The 22,263-nt window shown below is 45.6% G+C and overlaps 1 protein-coding gene across 1 annotated transcript in view; it reads right to left on the bottom strand.

Annotated features, from left to right (window-relative positions):
* The window catches only part of dhcr7 (7-dehydrocholesterol reductase), a 39,374-nt gene extending 18,330 nt beyond the window's left edge, over nt 1-21,044 (bottom strand). Inside the window, exons 1-3 of the mRNA XM_078220990.1 lie at nt 20,960-21,044; nt 6,881-6,993; nt 2,137-2,359 (exon numbers count right to left, since the gene is read on the bottom strand). Of these exons, the coding sequence (XP_078077116.1) occupies nt 2,137-2,359; nt 6,881-6,993; nt 20,960-20,962 (339 nt within the window). The 5' untranslated portion in view covers nt 20,963-21,044. The remainder of the gene's footprint in view (nt 1-2,136; nt 2,360-6,880; nt 6,994-20,959) is intronic.
* Nucleotides 21,045-22,263: the final 1,219 nt, after the last annotated feature.

Raw genomic sequence — 22,263 nt, 5'->3', positions numbered from 1 at the left:
ACTATCAAAGAAGCTGACGCTCAGCCATCTGGGTTAATCATCAGCACTTGAACTGACCAGAACACAGAATGAAAAGAGAGCGTGTGGGGGTTTGCAGAGATCAATGCTCCAAGTATTAACCAAATCCAGTGTAATGTCTGCAGTCTGCGTTGAGTTTGCTGACTTTGAAACAGCTTGAAAGAGAGGATTATCTGACAAGACTACCTCCCATCTACTTGCCCTTCCTCTTTCTCACACGCACATGGCTTGCCTGCACTCAGTACAGACCACAAACCGCTGCTCTGTTGTCTTGTGTTCCTGACCCCACACACACCTTCCTCCTTTGGGAAATAAGTACAAAAGTCTGAGGTCACGTAACAACCGACTCAAGAGCAGCTTCTTCCCTGCTGCCATCAGACTTTTGAATGGACATACCTTGCATAAAGTTGATCATTCCCTACACCCTAGCTATGACTGTAACATTACATTCTGCACTGTTTCGTTTCCTTCTCTATGTACGGTATGCTTTGACTGCATAGCGCGCAAGAAACAATACTCTTCACTGTATACTAATACATGTGACAATAATAAAACAAATCAAGAATTTATCATAATCTCCTGCCCTGTGGGAAGTGGGTGGGCCTGAAAGCTTGGTGGGTTGGTGTGAGGAATGATACCCAATAAATACCTGGAATTAAGTTCTGGGTGGGAAGGCCCATGCTCGGCCTGCCCGCTCACCTCCACTGAGTCTCTTCAATGGACATTTGATGACCACTCCCCACCCTGGCCGCTATTTTCTGATTGGCAGGAAGAAGATTTGGGTGGGAAAGGAAGGTGGGGGATGGTAGGTGCCCGCTTTGCCCGCCACCCCCCCACCATTCCCACCCTCCCCACTCCATACCACCCACCGGCCAGCAGCTCCCGAAGGCCGGACTTCCTCCTCAAATGACTCCTCAGGGCATCTACGGGGTAGAGCAGGGGTGCGTTTCCCGCTAACTTTCTTAAATGGCAGGGCAGGAAACCCTGGAAACGGTGAATTTCTGCCTACTTTTTAAAAAATTCATTCCTGGCTAGACCAGCTTTTATTGTCTATCCCTTGAGAATTTGGTGGTGAGCTGCCTTCTTGAACTGCTCGGTCTCTGTTGTGCTTATTGTATTTTGCTGTGGCAGTGTAGTACATCTGACTGGCTTGCCATAAGTGTCAACCAATTGCTTTGGGCCCAGAATCACAAGTTGACCAGTCCAGTAAGGACTGTGAGGGTTCTATGATAATTTGGTGGTTTTGTGGTCACCATAATAGAGACTGGCTTTCAATTCTGGATATATGTAATTAATTACATTTACATTTCCGAGATGCCACAGTGGGATTTGAACCCATGTCCCTGGGTTCAATAATAAGGTAGTCATGATGTGGAGATGCCGGCGTTGGACTGGGGTAAACACAGTAAGAAGTTTAACAACACCAGGTTAAAGTCCAACAGGTTTATTTGGTAGCAAAAGCCACACAAGCTTTCGGAGCTGCAAGCCCCTTCTTCAGGTGAGTGGGAATTCCCACTCACCTGAAGAAGGGGCTTGCAGCTCCGAAAGCTTTTGCTACCAAATAAACCTGTTGGACTTTAACCTGGTGTTGTTAAACTTCTTACTGTGTTCAATAATAAGTTCAGTAATAGAACCTCAACACTACCAGAACCATATTTTATAGGTTTTCTTTGTATTTAAAGTAAACATTTTTTGAACAGCTTCATGTGTTGACATGATATCCTGGCAGCAATCTTTCTGCGGGGTGTTTGCAGGCACCTTACTGAACATGTTCTTGTGCAATCTATGCCCTTTCACTCCTCTTCACCTCTGCATTCCTTCAAAGTTATGGCTTTACTGAGGTTGCCTTGGAATTAAACATTCCTCAAGTCTAAGTAAACACAGATACAAAGAACTGTCTCTTACCCCATCCAAAGGTGATTCATTCTCCCCTGAACAGTACAGCTTAGCTTGGTCAGGGCGAAAGAAACAAATTAATGCGCTCAATTTCCTGTCCAATGATCATCAACTAGCCCTAAAAATATCTGTTTGGCTTGTATCTGTGGAATTATTTATGGGGTCTGTACCACCATTCTGGGACAGAATGAGCAACTCGCAAGCCTAGAAGCAGAAACGTACCTGGAAACAGATCCAGGTGGTGTAGATTTTAGCTGCCGTCCAGCTGAAGGATGGGGCTCGACTCCAGATGTCACTGGCACTTGACTTTCCAGAGTATAAATCAAGGAGGGGACCAGAGAGTGCACATTGGTACTGGTCACAGGACATCACAAAGTAGAATACAATTAAGGGAGCACAGAGGAGAAGGAAGATAACTGATGCCAAGGAAAACCAATCCACCTCCCTGAAAATAAAAGCACAGGCAGCCATTAGAGTTTTTTTTTTAAGTCGAAAAGTAATTTGAGAATCACCATATAAAAGGTTGAAGTTAATTTATTAGTCATAAGTAGGCTTACATTAACATAGCAATGAAGTTACTGTGAAAATCCCCACTGAGCGTCTGTTCGGGTACACTGAGGGAGAATTTAGCACAGCCAATGCACCTAACCAGCACGTCTTTCGGACTGTGGGAAGAAACCGGAGCACCTGGAGGAAACCCACGCAGACAAGGGGAGAACGTGCAGACTCCGCACAGACAGTGACCCAAGCTGAGAATCGAACCGGGGTCCCTGGCGCTCTGAGGCAGCAGTGCTAACCACTGAGAAACCGTGCTACCCAACAGAAAGAAATCAGATGTGTGACATTAATAAAACTTCAAAATGTGGATATATTCTCCACTCTGCAATGCTTGGGGCCCAGTCATTTCCGGATTTTGGAAATTTCTGGATGAAGTGAAGTTACTTTCTCCATGGCAATGCCTCAGCCAATCAGAATCGATTTGCCAACCAATCAGCACCCTTTTATCCTGTCATTTAATTTTTTGTGATCATTTGGTATTTTGTTTTGTCCTGATGACTACAGGATGAAAAGCTTCAACAACATATCCCCCTTTTCACCAATACTAAAGATTAGAGAATGACTTCAGAATACTTCACCACAAATGTGTGAATTGGCAAACACCATAGATATAAATATTTACCTGAAGTATAAAACAATGATACAAACTGATTTGCTTATCCAAATACTGGGGATGATTTTCAACCCATGTTTGCAATCAGAGACTGATGCCATGTGTTGCTTGGGACTGCTCAAAAGGATTCTGGTGTTGCTGAATAATAGATTTCCAGACTGGACTTCTGGACTACAGTGTACCATATGAACTAGTTACCATCTGGGATATGTTGGCAGTGGAAGACACTGGGCCTGATTTTACCATTTTCACTCTAAGTGCCGAATCTGGGCGTAGTACAGATCCGACTTAGAAATCCGCTTTCAGGCGCCCCATACGCTCTCAGCCATCTCCAGTCCCATTCGCGCTGTGGGCGGGGCTTAGCGCAGCCGAAACGATTGAAGCTCTGAACTGCGCACGCGCAGTTACGAAAAAAATTGGGAAAAGTGCACCCGTGTCAGATTGCTCCCGAACCGCAGAAAGCGGAGAAAGTGGCCCGGGAGCAAAAAGCGGGAGCGAGGGTGTATCTCGGGGGGGGGGGGGGGGGGGAGCAGATGGATCTCTGGTGGGGGGGGGGGGGGGGGGGCAGATGGATCTCTGGTGGAGGGGCAGATGGATCTCTGGTGGGGGGGGCAGATGGATCTCTGGTGGGGGGGCGGGGGCAGGGGGGGAGCAGATGGATCTCTGGTGGGGGGGGCAGATGGATCTCTGGTGGAGGGGCAGATGGATCTCTGGTGGGGGGGGGCAGATGGATCTCTGGTGGGGGGGCGGGGGCAGGGGGGTCCGCTGCCACTCTGCGGGCGATCGGTGGGGGGGGAGGGGGGCAAGGGTGGCGATCGGTCTGGGTAGTGGGGGTGGTGGATAAGGGACACACACACACATCCTTGTCCCCCTTACCCACCCCCCTCACTACCCAGACCGATCACCACCCCTGCCCCCCCCACCAGAGATTCATCTGCCCCCCTGCCAGAGATCCATTTGCCCCCCCCCGCGAGATACATCTTACCCACCTCCCTCCCCCCCCCCGACGACGATCTGGCCTCACTCACTCCCCCCCGCCCCGACAACGAACTTGCCTCACTCCCTCCCCCACCCCCAGAGAAGGTCTGGCCTCACTCCCCCTCCCCTCCAGAAGAACATTTGACCTGCCTCCTCCCCCCCCCACCACTAGACAACGATCAGTACCGCCCCCCCACCACCAGACAACGATAGCCCCCCCCCGCCGCCCAGACAATGATCGGCCCTCTCCCCCACCACCAGACAACGATCGCCCACCCTCCCCGCCAGAGATACATCTGACCCGCCTCCTCCTCCTCCCCCCCCAACCAGACAATGATCTGACCCGCCTCCCTCCTCCCCCCCACCACTGATCTGAGCCAGAGAGCCGTTGGAAACAATGAACGCGCCCTTCAGAAGCTGGAGTACCCGACTCTGACTTTTATTTAGCAGGTCTGTAACAGCGTAAATGCATGCAAATACATTTAAATCGCCGTTGCGCCCGTTTTGGGCGCGAAGCGGATCACCGCCATTCCCGGATTTCGGTAAAGTGGCAACCTGCATGGATGCGGGTGCAGATCGCGATAAAGGCCTCACACCCGACTTTACCATGATTTCACGCCCGAAAACGGGCGCAAATTGTTGGTAAAATCGGGCCCACTGAGTTCTATTCATCATCATCCCTGTGCTCCCTCTCCTGATCCATCTCCCAGTCAGCAACATCTAAAAAACTCTTGTTTCCAAAGGGGTGGCACGGTGGCACAATGGTTAGCGCTGCTGCCTCACAGCGCCAGGGACCTGGGTTCAATTCCAGCCTCGGGTAGCTGTCTGTGTGGAGTTTACATGTTCTCCCCTGGAGGCGTGGGTTTCTGCCAGGTGCTCCGGTTTCCATCCACAGTACAAAGATATGCTGGTTAGGTTGATTGGCCATGCTAAATTGACCCTTAATGTCAGGGGTACTGGTTGGGTAAATAGGTGGGGTTACAGGAATAGGGCCTAGGTGGGATTGCTGTTGGTGCAGGCTCGATGAGATGAATGACCTCCTTCTGCACTGTAGAGATTCTATGATTCAAATTGCGCGATCACCTTGCTCCTCCCTATCTCTGTAACCTCCTATAGTCTGAGTTCTCTTCTGGACTCATGAGCATCCCTTATTTTCATCACTCCATCTGTCTGAAAGTCTCCTTACATAGACAGTGTCAAACATTGAGAATTCTCCCATGAAGTGCCTGCTTTATTTATATAAAAGTAAGTGGCTGTTTTTTTCATTGGATGTGGATGTCACTGTCAAGACTTGTGTTTATTGCCCATCCCTGAATGACAGTGAACTGAGTGGCGCCGAGTCATTACAGAGGACAACTAAGAGTCAACCACATTGATGTTGGTCTGGAGTCACATATAGGTCAGGCTGGGTAAGGATAACAGATTTTCTTCCCTAAAGGACATTAGTGAAACAGGTGGGTTTTCTTTTTACAACAATCAATGATAGTTGTCATGGTCACCATTGCAGCGAATAGTTTTGTATTCAAGATTTTTGTATTAATTTAATTTAAATTCCACATGTTGCCATGGTGGGATTTGAACCTATGCTCTCATTGAATTTGCCTGGGCCTCTGGATTCTGGACTAGCAGGTGTAATGACTTCAACGAGGCCCATGGATCTGGCCTCTTGGGAGTATGAGATCCCTGATTGATTCATCAACAAAAGATGTCCCTGATTGAGTCATAATTACCTGCCCAGCAGGGAGCCTCACCTGTAAATAACTATGGGAGTGTCAGGTCTCCTAACACTCCAGATTTTGACCTTGTACTCTTCAGAGTGGAACTGAGTTTGTAAATAAAGGGAATCTGGTGAAGGGACCCCAGCCTCTGAGGGTTATTTCATAGAATCCTACAGTGCAGAAGGAGGCCATTCGGCCCATCGAGTCTGCACTGACCACAAACCCACCCAGGTCCTATCCCCATAACTCCATGCATTTGCCTAGCTAGTCTTCCAGACACTAAGGAACAATTTAGCATGGCCAATGCACCTAACGCACATATCTTTGGACTGTGGGGAGGAAATCAGAGCACCTGGAGGAAACCCACGCAGACACGGGGAGAACGTACAAACTCCACGCAGACAGTGACCCAAGCCGGGAATCGAACCTGGGCCCCTGGTGCTAACCACTGTGCCGCAGTGCCGCCCCTTTCAGCAGCATTGGCTCGTATTGATGAAGGGATTTTGGGAATATCAGACTTAAATCCTGGTTGCCTGAACTAATTTGAATGGATATACAGGTTTTCCTCAATTGTACATTCTCCAAAAATTATTCAGCACAAAAATGAAGAGGAAAGTAAATGGATAACTGGAAAAGAATTGCACTTACATGGTGCCTGCTTGCATTTCTCAAACCACTCCACTGAGAATGAATTAGTTAGAAATTTAGTTTATTCATTAGGATCACAAGTAGGCTTACATTAACACTGCAATTAAGTTACTGTGAAAATTCACTAGTCGCCACATTCCGGGGCCTGTTCGGGTGCATTGAAGGAGAATTTAGCATGGCCAATGCACCTAACCAACACATCTTTCAGGCACCCGGAGGAAACCCACACAGACACAGGGAGAACGTGCAGACACCGCACAGACAGTGACCCAAGCCAGGAATCGAACCGGGTCCCTGAAGCTGTGAGGCAGCAGCGCTAACCATTGTGCCACTGTACCAGTAGTGTCTTACATCAGTAAATATGCAGTGGAAATCCCACACACACTACAGTGATCCCAAGATAGTCTTCACGTGGTGCAATTTTGTTGTATGTTGTATATTCTTTTCTTACCAGGCTCTGCCCCATTGTCCCACTTGCTCTTTCTCAGTCGGCCCAATACCGTTTGTCGGATTCCTGCTTTGCCTTTTTACGTCCCCCAAGGATTGTGTGGTAGTCATGGTGGTCTGTTACAAAAGGACAAACAAGTAAAGGCCGGTTTACATGCAAATAGAGGCATAGTTATTATTCACAACAGCATTGGCACTCCTGCAGCATAAACAGGTCATTGTGGCTGCCAATTAGATGGTTATCACCTGACAGGAGACTTCAGTGGATGATAATCTTCAAGTCACCAGATCAGCAAAGAGGTCTCAGCCGAGACCCAAGATTTGGTTCTGTTTGTGCCACAAATTTTAAAAATCAGAACCTTTCAGCATGTCCATCATAACTCGGTCAGTATAAATATTAAATTTTTTACCCTTTTCTGGAAGGATTTTCATGCTGCATTCGTACGGCTGCAAGTAGATAATCCCATGCTCCCTGTACAGATTTCTGGAATCATACCAGTGCCAACTGCATGACCTGTTCCACCTAAGGCTAGTAAGAGTTTTAACAACACCAGGTTAAAGTCCAACAGGTTTATTTGGTAGCAAATGCCATTAGCTACCAAATAAACCTGTTGGACTTTAACCTGGTGTTGTTAAAACTCTTACTGTGTTTACCCCAGTCCAACGCCGCCATCTCCACATCATGACCACCTAAAGCTACCCAAAGTGTTACTCTGACGGCAGATCTTCATTCCACTGGTTTCTCATTGTACGATGGAGTCAACACAACATCCCCATAATCCAATACAAATATCATAGACTGTTTAACTAGTGTCAACCGTGGTTCAGGTGCTAGCATTCTCTCGGTCAGAAAGTTTGATTCAAGTCCCTTTCCAGGCTTGAGCACAAAGATCGAGGCTGCCACTCCTGAGCAGTACAGAGGGACTGCTGAACTGTCTGAGGGGACATCTTTATGAGAGACATTAAATGGAGGCCTTTCTGCCTTCTCAGGAGGATGGCACTATTCTCCTGGCCAATATTTATCTCTCAGTCAAAAACATGTGTCAGAAGTTTCACAAGACCAGGTTAAAATCCAACAGATTTATTTGGAATCACGAGCTTTGCTCCTTCATCAGGTGAGTGATGAACTTGATGCAAGATAGGATACAGGCAGCAGAGGTTTGGATGATCGTAGGTTAACGGAGTCTTGGGGGTGAGTGATTGGCCAGGAGAGCATTGGAATTGATGAGGCTGGAGGTAACAGAGGCATAGGTGTCCACCGTAACTCTCACCTTATGAAGGAGCAGTGCTCCGAGAGCTCGTGATTCCAAATAAACCTGTTGGACTTTAACCTGGTGTTGTAAGACTTCTTACTGTGCCCACCCCAGTCCAACCAGCATGTCCACTTCAAAACCACGAGAACAGCCTACCTGTTCATTATCATATTTCTGTTTGTGAAAGCTTGCTTTATGCAGATGGTCTGGCATATTTTTGACATTATAAAAGGATTATACTTCTCAATTGTCGATAAAGTGTTTCGGGCATCCTCTGGTCATGATGCATGCTTTATAAGTGCATGTCTTTCTTTTCTTAAATATGGATCTGGGTGAGAGTGACTGAAATATTGCCCTTAAACCTCTGGAATCTAGGTTCAAATAACGGCCTGGTGGCACAGTGGTTAGCACTGCAGCCTCACAGTGCCAGGGACCTGGGTTCAATTCCGGCCTTGGATGATAGTCTGTGTGGAGTTTGCACATTCTTCCCATGTGTGCGTGGGTTTCCTCCAGGTGCTCCGGTTTCCTCCGACATTCCAAAGATGTGCAGATCAGGTGGATTGGCCACGCTAAATTGCCCCTTAGTGTCCCGAGATGTATAGGTTAAGATAAATATGTGGGGAGAGGGCCTGGGGTAAGGTATTCTGTCAGAGAGTCGGTGCAGACTCGATGGGCTGAATGGCCTACTTCTGCACGGTAGGGATTCCATGATTTCAACACCCCTAGGTTTACCATGGCATTGTAGAGGATGGGTGTTTCTCTCAGGCTGTGGCCAACTCTGGGTAGAGGGCACTCAGCTTGTGTTGATGCAAGGACCTTGGGAATGTATGATTCAAATCCTCTTAACCCAAACTAATTTGAATGGATATGCAGGTTTTCCTTCATTTGTACATTTTAGAAAATATTTTCAGCACAAAGTGGAAAATAAATGGACAATTAGAAAATAATTTGCAGAGGCAAATATTGTCAGAGATAACTCCCGAGCCTGGATACGAAGAAGAGACTGAGCACTGAGACTAGGATGTTCGGCTGGAGGCTGTTTATAGCTCGCCACGGAGTTTATTCTCCACTGTAACACCAGACACGCAGTGCTGGCTGACTCTTCTTTATATACCATTCTGTTTAAAGCTTATTTATTGGCGTCACAAGTAGGCTTACATTAACACTGCAATGAAGTTACTGTGAAAATCTCCTAGTCACCACACTTTGACGCCTATTCGGGTACACTGAGGGAGAATTTAGCATGGCCAATGCACTTAACCAGCACAGTCTTTCAGACTATGGGAGGAAACCGGAGCACCTGGAGGAAACCCACGCAGACACAGGGAGAACGTGCAGACTCTGCACAGATGGTGACCCAAGCTAGGAATCGAACCCGGGTCGGTGGCTCTGTGAGGCAGCAGTGCTAACCACTGTGCCACCATGCCACGCCTTCTGAATATAATTAACCAACCATTACCCAACACTGATCTACGATATTACCTGAAACTACTGGGAATTTCCCGTCCATCAATAATAGATACTGACAAATATATAATATAAATCCCCCACACACCACCAGGCCACACTAATCTCAAGATGGTCCTCACATGGTGAAGTCCTGTTGTACATTGTATGTTCATTTTCTTACCAGGATCTGCCCCGTTTCCCCACTTTTGTTCCTTCTCACTTGGGCCAACACCATTTGTTTGCCAAATTCGTAATTAATTTTTCGGCAAATTTTGACAAAGATAAAAAGTTTGAGAATGGAGCTCAAAAAACCCTCTTGCTTACCTAAAAAAGAAAGCAGCTTTCTGCTCCTTCCAAGCTGGAGGGCCTTTCATTGACAGCACCCCATCCCCCCACCCTGCTCAGCTTCAAAAGCCCATCCACACACTTAACTTGGGAAGCAAGCCCACCCCTCTGGCTGTTAACAGCCGGTGAACAAATGAATTGATAATCATTCCGTGGCTCAATTGCAAACAAAAGATCAGGTTGCTCCCTGAAGAAAGGGTGGGAACCTTTACGGGGAGTTGAAGTGTGATGCTGTACGATACACATCATCTGATATTGCATCAGCAATGAGGTGACAAAATACTTTACAATTTAAAAAAGAAACACTATTGAAATTCAAAGCATCAGTGCTTCTGTGTAGCTGCTGGTACATTTTAGTTTCTTGTTCCCTCTGTAGTTTATCCCAAGCCGTTGAACTGTTTAATTTACTGTCGGAGGGTTCTGTTCGCAGCCAAGGCTGGAGTGCAAACAATGTAATCAGTTGTGGGTTCGTCACACCGTCAGCTCCCTGTTTAGTGCTTTGTGTTTCACAAACTCTTTCTCTTCGCTAATCAGGAGTGTTTAGAAAAAAATTAAGTATTTCAAAAGGAAACATTCAGTGAGGAAAAAGCTCTTATTTAACAAAATCCCAGATTTCTTCTTAGTGCAACAAGCCACCATCATAACCACCAATTTAAATTCACGTGGTCCCTTTAGAACAGGAGGCATGGGCACGTCCCAGGCACGGTGGAACAGTGGCTAACACTGCTGCCTCACAGCGCCAGAGACCTGGGTTCGATTCCCGGCTTGGGTCACTGTCTGTGTAGAATTTGCACGTTTTCCCATGTCTGGCGGTGTGTTTCCTCCGGGTGCTCCGGTTTCTTCCCACAGTTCGAAAGAGGTGCTGGTTAGGTACATTGGTCATTCTAAATTCTCCCTCAGTGTACCCGAACAGGCGCCGGAGTGTGACGGCTAGGGGATTTTCACAGTAACTTCATTGCAGTGTTAATGTGAGCCGACTTGTGACACTAATGAAAATAAAATAAACTTTAAACTCCCAGTAATGACACAGGGTTAACAACTTGCTGCCTTAGAGCAGGGGGAAGAAGAAAGCAACATGGTTATATGAGTTGCAAAATGGTTTACAATTAAAATAAGGAAACGTTGTGTACAAAGAGGCTGCTAATAGGATTAATTTCTTTTGTACTCTGTATTATTCAAGCTGCCAATCCAAGGTGTCATTCGTGCTGTTTCAAACACAGTACTGCACATTATCAGGGTCCATTTTTCAATGCATGTATCTGATACTGGCATGAAACAGCAGGCAAGATGTATAAAGTCTGCTGTTACAGCAGCATCTGCACAACAACAACTTTCTACAGTAGTTTTTTAAATAAAAGATCACAAGGTGCTTCACAGGAGCTTTATAAAACAAAGTGTAACATTTCAAAAGTTGAAAGCAAAATGCTGCAGATGCTGAAACTCTGATATAACAGAAAATGCAGACAAGACTCAGCAGGTCTGGCAGCATCTGTAGAGATATAAGAAACGCAGACTGGCCTGCTGAGTCTTTCCAGCACTTTTTATTTTGATTTTGCACTTCAGGAGTTCTTCATTGGCTGCTAAGCACATGGAAAGGCCCTATATAAATGCACCTTTGCTCATTTGCAACAGGAATTAAAGTTGCTACTTTGGCAGGAGGTGGTGAGGACAGAGAGCTTGCAGTTGCTATGTAGATGTTACATAGTTATCTTTTGGCTCAAATGCCGACTGGAAAACAACTTGCATTTCCCATCCAACCATATGTCAGCCAGATTATTAATGCAGCCCACTTCCCTTCCAAAAAAAACAGTGCTATCACAGGCACAAATCTGTGGAATTCTCTACCACAGAAAGTAGTTGAGGCCAAAATAGTCTGATTTCAAGAAGGAATTAGATATAGCTCCAGGGACTAAAGGGATCAAGGGATATGGTGGGAAGGTGGGATCAGGGTATTGAATTTGATGATCAGCCATGATCAAAATGAATGGCAGAACAGTCTTGAAGGGCCGAATGGCAGTACAGCATCACTCTTCCCAGCACATATAATCAATAGAACAAAAGCACACAGGACCCGAGTCACTCTGCTTTCCACCGGACATACATATGCAGCATCGAAACAGAATCATAGAATCCTTACCGTGCAGAAAGGCCATTCGGCCCATCGAGTCTGCACCGACCACAATCCCACCCAGACCCTATACCCATATCCCTATATATTTACCCACTAATGCCTCTAGCCTACACACCTTGGGATACTAAGGGGCAATTTAGCATGGCCAATCAACCTAACCCGCACATCTTTGGACTGTGGGAGGAAACCGGAACACCCGGAGGAAACCCACGCAGACACAGGGAGAATGTGCAGACTCCACACAGACAGTGACCCAAGCCGGGAATCGAACCCAGGTCCCTGGAGCTGTGAAGCAGCAGTGCTAACCACTGTGCCACCCTGCCACCCAGGAAACGGGTGCATACTTTAACAGGGGTTGTTCCTGGTGAAAGCCAGATTGCAAGCGGGCCGAGTAGAATTGCTTCCCTGTTGCCAAATAGCATTACAGGATAAGGACTGTAACCACATATGCAACAGGAGATTGTAAGGTTCACGTCCAGTCAGATGTCTCATGTTTACAGACGTCAGTGTAGACTTCCATTTCTTTCACGGGATGTGAGCATCGCTGGGGAGACCAGCATTTATTGTCCATCCCTAATTGCCCTTGAGAAGGTGGTGGTGAACTGCCTTCTCAGTCTATGTGTTGTAGGAACACCCACTGTGCTGTTAGGAAGGGAGTTCCAGGATTTGACCCAGCGACAGTGAAGGAATGGTGATAAATTTACAAGGCAGGATGACGTATGGCTTGGAGGGGAACTTGTGGTGTTCACATGCATCTGATGCATCCTTATAGGTGGTAGAGGTTGCTGGTTTGGATGCTTTTTTCACAGTCTTAATGAGGAACACCATAGCTGTCAATCAAACAATTAATTTCTAGTACAGTTACCTTACACCGGTTATGGGCCATTAAGACCACCAACGCCTCTACTTTCTCAGAACAAAGAACAAAGAAAATTACAGCACAGAAACAGCCCCTTTGACCCTCCAAGCCTGCACCGACCATGCTGCGCGACTTAACTAAAACCCCCTACCCTTCCGGGGACCATATCCCTCTATTCCACCCTATTCATGCACTTGTCAAGACGCCCCTTAAAAGTCACTACCGTATCCGCTTTCACTACCGCCCCCGGCAACGAGTTCCAGGCACCCACTACCCTCTGTGTAAAGAATCTGCCTCGTACATCCCCTTTAAACCATGCCCCTCGCACCTTAAACCTATGCCCCCTAGTAATTGACTCTTCCACCCTGGGAAAAAGCTTCTGACTATCCACTCTGTCCATGCCTCTCATAATCTTGTAGACTTCTATCAGGTCTCCCCTCAACTTCCATCGCTCCAGTGAGAACAAACCAAGCTTCTCCAACCTCTCCTCATAGCTAATGCCCTCCATACTAGGCAACATCCTGGTAAATCTTTTCTGTACCCTCTCCAAAGCCTCCACATCCTTCTGGTAGTGTGACGACCAGAATTGAACACTATATTCCAAGTGCGGCCTAACTAAGATTCGATAAAGCTGCAACATGACTGGCCAATTTTTAAACTCAATACCCTGGCCGATGAAGGCAAGCATGCCATTCTAAGGACTAAGGAAGACAAAGGAAATTTGGCATGTCAGCTACGAATCTCACCAGTTTTTACAGATGCAACATAGAAAGCATTCTTTCTGGTTGTATCACAGCTTGGTATGGCTCCTGCTCTGCCCAAGGCGGCAAAGAACTACAAATGGTCGTGAATGTAGCCCAATCCATCACGCAAACCAGCCTCCCATCCATTGACTCTGTCTACATTTCCCGCTGCCTCGGCAAAGCAGCCAGCATTATTAAGGACTCCACGCACTATGGACATTCTCTCTTCCGCCTTCTTCCGTTGGGAAAAAGATACAAAAGTCTGAAGTCACGTACCAATCGACTCAAGAACAGCTTCTTCCCTGCTGCTGTCAGACTTTTGAATGGACTTACCTTGCATTAAGTTGATCTTTCTCTACACCCTAGCTATGACTGTAACACTACATTCTGCACCCTCTTCTTTTCTTCTCTATGAACGCTATGTTTTGTCTGTATAGCGTGCAAGAAACAATACTTTTCACTGTATGTTAATACATGTGACAATAATAAATCAAATCAAAATCCTCCAATATTTTAAATGTGGTGTCTTATACACGCTGTTCTAACCTATCAGTCTTCTATGTCTTATTATGGGGAAAGCAATTGCAAATGAAGCAATCAGAAGTGTTGAGAGGAAACATCTCTTGAACTCTCAAAAGATAATGGCTGGAATTCTCTGGCTGTTCATGCCCCGCCGCTGCTGACAGCGAGATTGGAGAATTTGGCGCTCAGCCAAATCTCCGTTCACTGCAGCGGAACTGGAGAATCCCAGCTGTGGGGAAGGTCAGAGAATCCGGCCCCATAAACGTAAAATTCCAGCATACTTTCACCAACTACTTCCGTCAGATATTCGCCATTATTTTAGTCTTGCGTAAACCCTCATATTGCATGAAGTGTGTGACTGTTCAGTATTTCCTCAAAACGTTCAGCCCCATTCTTTAAAAAATTATGTTGGATTTTACAGCATTACTCGTAACTTGTGTTTTTACAACCCATTAGCATGGTATAATGTCCCAAGGAGTTTTAGAGGAATGTTATTAAACAAAATGTGACACTGAGACACAAGGGACGATATTAAAAGGGATGGCTAACTATTTGTCAAAGGAGTAAGTTTCAGGGTAAAAGCAAAATACTGCAGAACTGGAATCTGAAACAAAAACAGAAAATGCTGGAAAATCTCAGCATCTGTGGAGAGGGAATAGAACCAACATTTCGAATCTGCATGACCCAGAAACGTTGGCTCTGTTCTCTCTCCACAGGTGCTATGATGTGGAGATGCCAGCGTTGGACTGGGGTGGGCACAGTAAGAAGTCTCACAACACCAGGTTAAAGTCCAACAGGTTTATTTGGTATCACGAGCTTTCGGAGAACCTGATGAAGGAGCAGCGCTCCGAAAGCTTGTGATACCAAATAAACCGGTTGGACTTTAACCTGGTGCTGTGAGACTTCTTACTGTGTCCACAGATGCTGTCAGATCTGCTGAGATTTTCCAGCATTTTCTGTTTTTGCTGTTGAAGTAGGTTTTAGGGAGTGTCTTTAAAAAAGTGCCTTAACTGTTCAGGCTGGGAGTCTCTTTCATGTATCCATTTTTAGAGAAAAATAATTCTTCCAAGCTCTTTTCATGAACTTCGCTGTCTATGAATTGACACTGGCATGAGCACATGATGGCTGTTCAGCAACTACAATCAAAATTAAACAACTCATTTTTTTAAAACATAAAAAACGTACATTTTCTCTCATGAAAGCAAACATGTTTCTTTGAATATTTCATAACTAAGAGCCCCAAGTTCGGGATTTTTTTTGTCACTCTTCAATCAACATTGCCAGAAGCTCGACATCCTTGTGATTGTAACATGCTCAATTGCCCTCATAATATTCCAAATTCTCACCAATAACAGAACGTAACTTGCTTCAAGCTCAGATTTTGCATGAGTAATGATGACGAAACAGTCAGCATTCACCATTATTACTCCTCTGAAGCTGACAACAACTGGAGTCTGCACATGTACATTTAAATGCAGAAATCCAGATGTTGAGGTTCCATGTTTCCTCAGAGGACGTACTCTTTGATGTACCCAAAGTGTGAAATTTTCCTGTCCTGCCCACCATGGGAATTGTAGCGGGCAGGACAGGACAATGCAAAGGCCCATTGACCTCGGATGGGATTTTCCGGTCTTGGGGCGAGCACGGCTGGAAAATCCTGCCCTGAGACTACAATCAATTGGAAATCACTGAACTGCAGCATAATCAAGAACTCCACTCACCCTGGACATTCTCTCTTTCACCTTCTTCCGTCGGGAAAAAGATACAAAAGTCTGAAGACGTGTACCAACCGATTCAAGAACAGCTTCTTCCCTGCTGCCATCAGACTTTTGAATGGTCCTATCACATATCTCTCTCCTCACCCTATTGGTAAATACAATATTATATTCTGCACCCTCTCCTTTCCTTCTGCCCTATGTATGGGATTTTACGGCCTTGCTCGTGCGAGACCAGAAATTCCCGCCTGAGGGTCAACGGAGATTTCCATTGCCGGACCCTCATCCACTCCGATTCAGTGGCGGGCGAGGTGTTAGAGTTCCGGCCTATAACCGGTATGCTTTGTCTGTATAGCTTGCAATAAATAATACTTTTCACTGTATCCCAATACATATGACAGCAATAAATCAAATCAATTCATACTCTCACTGTAAAACCCCCGAGAAAGTTACACCTTGCTGAATGACGTGTAACTGGGTTTTTAACTCTGTACTAAGTTATTAATTATTGCTGAACATCCTCACAAGTCAAGGAAGAGTAATTTTACATTTGTTGGATGCGTTAGGAACAATGTATAACTTTCGGTTTAATTTATTTTTACATTTGTGTGTTGAGAAAGGTAGAATATAATTTTAGTTTCATTTAGATTTCTCCGTGATCTCATCTGGAGGACTTCCGAACAAAAGGACAGGTTTTCTGGCATTCTTTGTACACATACATTTTTAATGATATTTTACAACACTTCACGTGAAGAAAGGGGTTAAAAAGGGGTTAGAAGTTTAGTGATTTGGGGGAAAAAAACACAAGATAGGAAAAACTGTGTTGTTGCCTAGCAACAGGGGCCCAGTGACACACTGAGACCAAGAATATATGCCAGAGAGTGAAGACAGGAGTCCAAAGCTCGCTGATAAAAAATACTGCAAGGCTGCTGGGGTGTGAGTTTGTGGAACTCATACGTTTGCTCTGCGGTAATAGTGAGTTTAAGAGTGTGGTTTTGGGTGTCTCAGGGAGAGATACCGGCTGGGGGAAACGCATCTAAGTGAATGCTCAGAAATCCACCATAAGAAACCCATTTGCAATTGGGTCAGCCCAAGAAAGAAGCCTCAGTCTTAAGATAGCGCAAAATCTTTACTGCGATTTTGTGTCTATCAGGGTATTGCTGGGATAAAATGAATTGTGTGAGTTTGAATCATTTTCTTGCATTTGTACAGAGATCTTTCCAACTTTTTTATCTGGTCTAATATAGTTGTTATCTCTGTTTAATAAATGTTTTATTCTTTGTGTTAAAGGTTCATCAAACTGCTGTGAATTTGTTCAGTAACTTTCCTCCATGGTTTCTAAAAAAACAAAGTTAGGTCTATCAAGCCAGGTTTCACTCTGGCTTGTTCAGCATTAATATCAGCTAGGATTGCAAATCTCAATTTTATGATAAAAAAAATTCACATATTTTTATTTAAATTCATGATATTTTATATACTACCTTAATCCCATGTATATCCCCCATGACTTATTTCATTCGCTGTAAATTAACAAATTATAAGTGAAGTGGTTCAGTGATTTCTATTTTCTGACATATTGTCTGGAACGTAGGAATTAGGAGCAGAAGTAGGCAAATTCAGCCCTTCCAGCCTGCTCTGCCATTCAATCAGATCATGGTTGATCTCTCCCTGGTCTCAAATCCACCTCCCCACCTGTCTCCCATATCTCCTTATCCCTTTTTAAAAATTAGAAATACATCTATCCCCTGTGGGAATACTTCAATGGGTTTGGCTGCTTATCCTGTTTGATGATATCATTATTGTTGGTCACCTGGAGAGCCCATTGACTTGATGGCTGATTCAAACTGGCATCAGAAAAGGGAATGTCCACACAACAGATATTGCTCGATCTTTAGGGAGAGCTTTCTTCAAGATCAGGAGCAAGCACCGCACCTCACTGCTTACGACAAAATTTGGACCATAATTAAATCTCTTTAGGATCTATCCTTGAGCTTGACTACCTTTGTTGATAGTAGCTTCATATTCACTCTAATCTTCTAGTCGATTCATATTGACAGTAATCTCCTAGTCATCAATCATAACTAAATCCTACCCCATTGATTCCAATTGATGTCCCTTCACTATGGGCGGCACGGTAGCACAGTGGTTAGCACTGCTGCTTCACAGCTCCAAGGTCCCGGGTTCGATTCCCGGCTCGGGTCACTGTCTGTGTGGAGTTTGCACATTCTCCTTGTGTCTGCGTGGGTTTCCTCCGGGTGCTCCGGTTTCCTCCCACAGTCCAAAGATGTGCGGGTTAGGTTGATTGGCCAGGTTAAAAAAATTGCCCCTTAGAGTCCTGGGATGCGTAGGTTAGTGGGATTAGTGGGTAAAATATGTGGGGGTAGGGCCTGGGTGGGATTGTGGTCGGTGCAGACTCGATGGGCCGAATGGCCTCCTTCTGCACTGTAGGGTTTCTATGATTTCTATGTACACATTCCACAACACCTCTTCCAATGAGACTGCTTCACAACCTACTGGATTTGTCCAGGGCCCCTTGAAGGACTTCAGAATCTGCCCTATTCATTCAAGACCTTTCCACATAGCTTGGCACCATCAGAAAATTTCATGATGTTGTAAGGAGTACATTTCATGATAGTATGAACATCAAAGGATTCAGTACAGACACTTGCATTGTGGCTCGCTAATTCCAGATGGAACATTAAACATCATCTCTTGGCTTGGCTTGCCAAATGGGTTTTCAATTCAACTGGCGAATGTGTCATTAATTTCAAGATCACAAGCTTTCTTTAGGAACCTGTGTTGCTTGATCAAACATTTGCTTTGGAAGTCATAACATATAATTATTAGTCAACGCTTGGCCACTAGATTATCACCTCAAAGGAATTCCACTAGACTCTCCATAAATTTGAATAAAATTGGCAACACTGCTTCTGAACTATTTTGGGTGTGTTTTTTTGGGTGTGTTTAAATTCTAACTTTATTAATACACTACAGCTGAAATGAGTCAATTAAAAAAAATTAATTTGTGGAAATAAGAGCTCCACATCATTTGAGAACAAGGTTGAGTAGGTCTCCAGATGAACATACAAATCAGAAGAAGGAATAGGCCATTTGACTCCTTGAACCACACTTCACCGCCAAGGTGGCTAATCTGATTGCGGTCTCAACTCCATTTGCTTGTCTACCGCCTATACCCTTCAACTCCCTTGCCAATCAAGAATCTATCCCAGGGTGGCAGAGTGTTTAGCACTGCTGCCTCACAGCACCAGGGACCTGGGTTCGATTCCCACTTGGGTCACTGTCTGTGCGGCGTCCGCACATTCTCCCCGTGTCCAGAACATGGAACATAGAAAAACTACAGCACAATACAGGCCCTTCAGCCCACAAAGTTGTGCCGAACATGTCCCTACTGGGTGGGTTTCCTCCGGTTTTCTCCCACAGTCTGAAAGACATGCTGGTTAGGTGCATTGGACATACTACATTCCCCCTCAGTGTACCTGGACAGGCGCCGGAGTGTGGTGAATAGGGGATTTTCACAGTAACTTCATTGCAGTGTTAATGAAAGCCTACTTGTGACACGAGTTAAAAAAAACTTTAAACTACTCAGCCTTAAAAATATTCAATTGCCCTGTCTCCATTGATCTGTGGGGAAGAAAGGCCCACAGGCAATGCACTGTCCCCTCGGGTGGGATTTTACGGCCTTGCTTGGGCGAGATCTTAAAATTCTGCCCGAGGCCAACAGTCAGGCGAGGTGGTAGGGTTTTGGCCCTCATCTCCATCTTAAATGAGGGGCCCCTTAATTTTTAAACCATGTCTCCCAGTTCCAGTTTTTCCCACAAGGGAAACATCCTCTCAGTATCCCCCGAATGGGGTGCAACGCCGCCGTGGTGTCAAACATTTTGCAAAAAAAAAGTCCAAGGATCCTCAGGGCATGCAGGATTTTTTTAAATTTGAAGCTGTTCTGTACTCAATTTAAACCCTTGACCTGCAGCTGGCTGGACACAGTTAAAATTGCTGGGGGTTGCAGTTCTGTGCATTTATGCGAGTTTGCAAAGGCAGAGCTCTTTCCCAAGGAGCACAATAGAACTTTCAATCAGGCAGCATGCAGAGCTTGGCTGCAGCCCAAGAACTTCTGCTTTGAGGTTAAATTATATAGCATTGGTACAGTTTCTGTCAATCCTGGGGGGATGGGGGAGGGGGCGGGTGTGAGGAGAGCAAGATCCAGGCTTCGTGGTGTGCAAGGACTGAACATGTCTGCAAACATTTAAATCAGGGACCTCAACATGAGCGTGGAATCAAACCAGGATTACAGTTCCGGCACAAATGCAGCCTTGCATAAACATTCAAAGTGCCTCAGTCAAATGCCCTGTTCCCATCTGTTGATGACTGCATACAGCAAACTACATCCCTCCAGGGCCTTGCAATATTTGTTCTTTCCCTTAGCCTGATTGGAAGTAATTTATTGGGATTTATTGTGTTGTTATCTGCAGTCCACACTATTCTGCTGGCTTGACTGAGCTCTTGACATCCGCTGCTCATCCTTTTCAGAAAGAGAAAGAGAGAGAGAGAGGGGGACAGAGTCCGGTGTACATTTGAGGTTAACTTTCTGTCACTATGCTGAGATCTTAACATTTGCATTGAGAGAAGAGATCTTAAATTGGACATTGGGCAGAGGAGGAAGGGACTTCCTCCAAACCCTTCCAGATGGTGATCAGGAACCTTTAAACTGAATCTTTAATATTTAAAGAATCTTTAGATTGTAACAGTCTCTCAGCCTCAGCTGAGTGAGTGGGGAGGAGTGGAGCATCTGTCAGTGCATTTCCCACCCAGTCCCACAGTGTGGATGGAGCTGGGGGAGATGGGATGTCTGCGAAACCCCCACCCTCCGGAAGGGTTTTTAAACGAATTCCGAACATCACTGGCATTTAAAACACCAGAAACCCTCGCAGCTGTCGGGGGGGAGGGAGCCGTACGCAGCCAGGACCGTTAACAAAACAGAAAATAATGCCTGGCTCTAACCGCGAGAAATAAATAAAGGGCGATCTAAAAATTGCCAGCATCCTCACCATGCACTTTGTCCCTGAGGTCCACTTCGTGGAAGGTTGCGCTGCGCTCTGGGGGAAGATACACACACACCGGCTGGCGATCAGCTGGGCTCCCACACTGAGAACTGTCAGCGCGCTGTCAATCAGCACCTTCCTATCAATGGGGAAACACGCCTCGCACGGTCAGGCTCTCCAATCACAGCTCAAACATCCCCCTGATCTCACAAAGGGAGGGGTGTGTCTTTGACAGGGATTGGCCCCAGCTCCTCAAACCATTCCATAGTCCGATTGGGGGAGGGACGGTGGGGAGAAGGACGGGGGGGTGGTGCCCAGTTAGCAGCCAGGATAACTAGACAGCCTCCCCATTCAGACAAGGATGAAGGGACTGGAGGAAGCTGTTGATGACTCAAGTGCAGCTTCTTCCCTGCTGCCATCAGACTTTTGAATGGACATACCTCGTATTAAGTCGATCTTTCTCTGCACCCTAGCTGTGACTGTAACACTGCATCCTGCACCCTCCTTTCTACGGTATGTTTTGTCTGTATAGCGTGCACGAAACAATGCCTTTCACTATATACCAATACATGTGATAATAATAAATCAAATCAAAAAAATGATTAGTGTCACAAGTAGGCTCACATTAACACCGCAATGAAGTTACTGTGAAAATCCCCTAGTCGCCACACTCTGGTGCCTGTTCGGATACACTGAGGGAGAATGTTAGTGTGGCCAATGCACTTAACGAGCACATCTTTTGGACTGTGGGAGGAAACCAGAGCATCCCTATATGGACACAGGGAGAACACGCAGAGGGTGACCCAAGCCGGGAATCGAACCTGGGTTCCTGGTACTGTGATGCAGCAGTGCTAACCACTGTGCCACTGTGCGGCATGCAGTGGAGCACATTGTAAATCCTCAGCAAGCATGCAGGAGAGAGAGAATCCACCCTTTCCCTTTTGAAATATGCACTGATCTGAGTCTAGATTCTAGAGAATCTGGTCTTCTTAACAATAGCTGATTCAATGGACCAGAAGATACACAGAATAGATTGACAATATTTTCAGCATGACTGTATCATTGCAACATTTGGGCGTATCACTTATTACAATGACAAACTTTACAGTCCACTTCCCCAGCCATTGAAGTACCTCATTTAGATTGCATTATTCGCAACCTGGTGATTTTCCAATTTCAGCTTAGTTCTTAGTGGGAGATTCTATTTTGAACCTAGCTCCCCATCATTATCCTGCAGTCCCACAACCCTCCAATATCTCAGTGTTCCTCCAGTTTTGGCCTCTTGTGCATCCTTGATTTTATTCACACCA

Source organism: Mustelus asterias, chromosome 9 (assembly GCF_964213995.1).
Source record: "Mustelus asterias chromosome 9, sMusAst1.hap1.1, whole genome shotgun sequence".
Classification (NCBI taxonomy): domain Eukaryota; kingdom Metazoa; phylum Chordata; class Chondrichthyes; order Carcharhiniformes; family Triakidae; genus Mustelus; species Mustelus asterias.
This window is presented reverse-complemented; position numbering and strand designations above follow the sequence as displayed.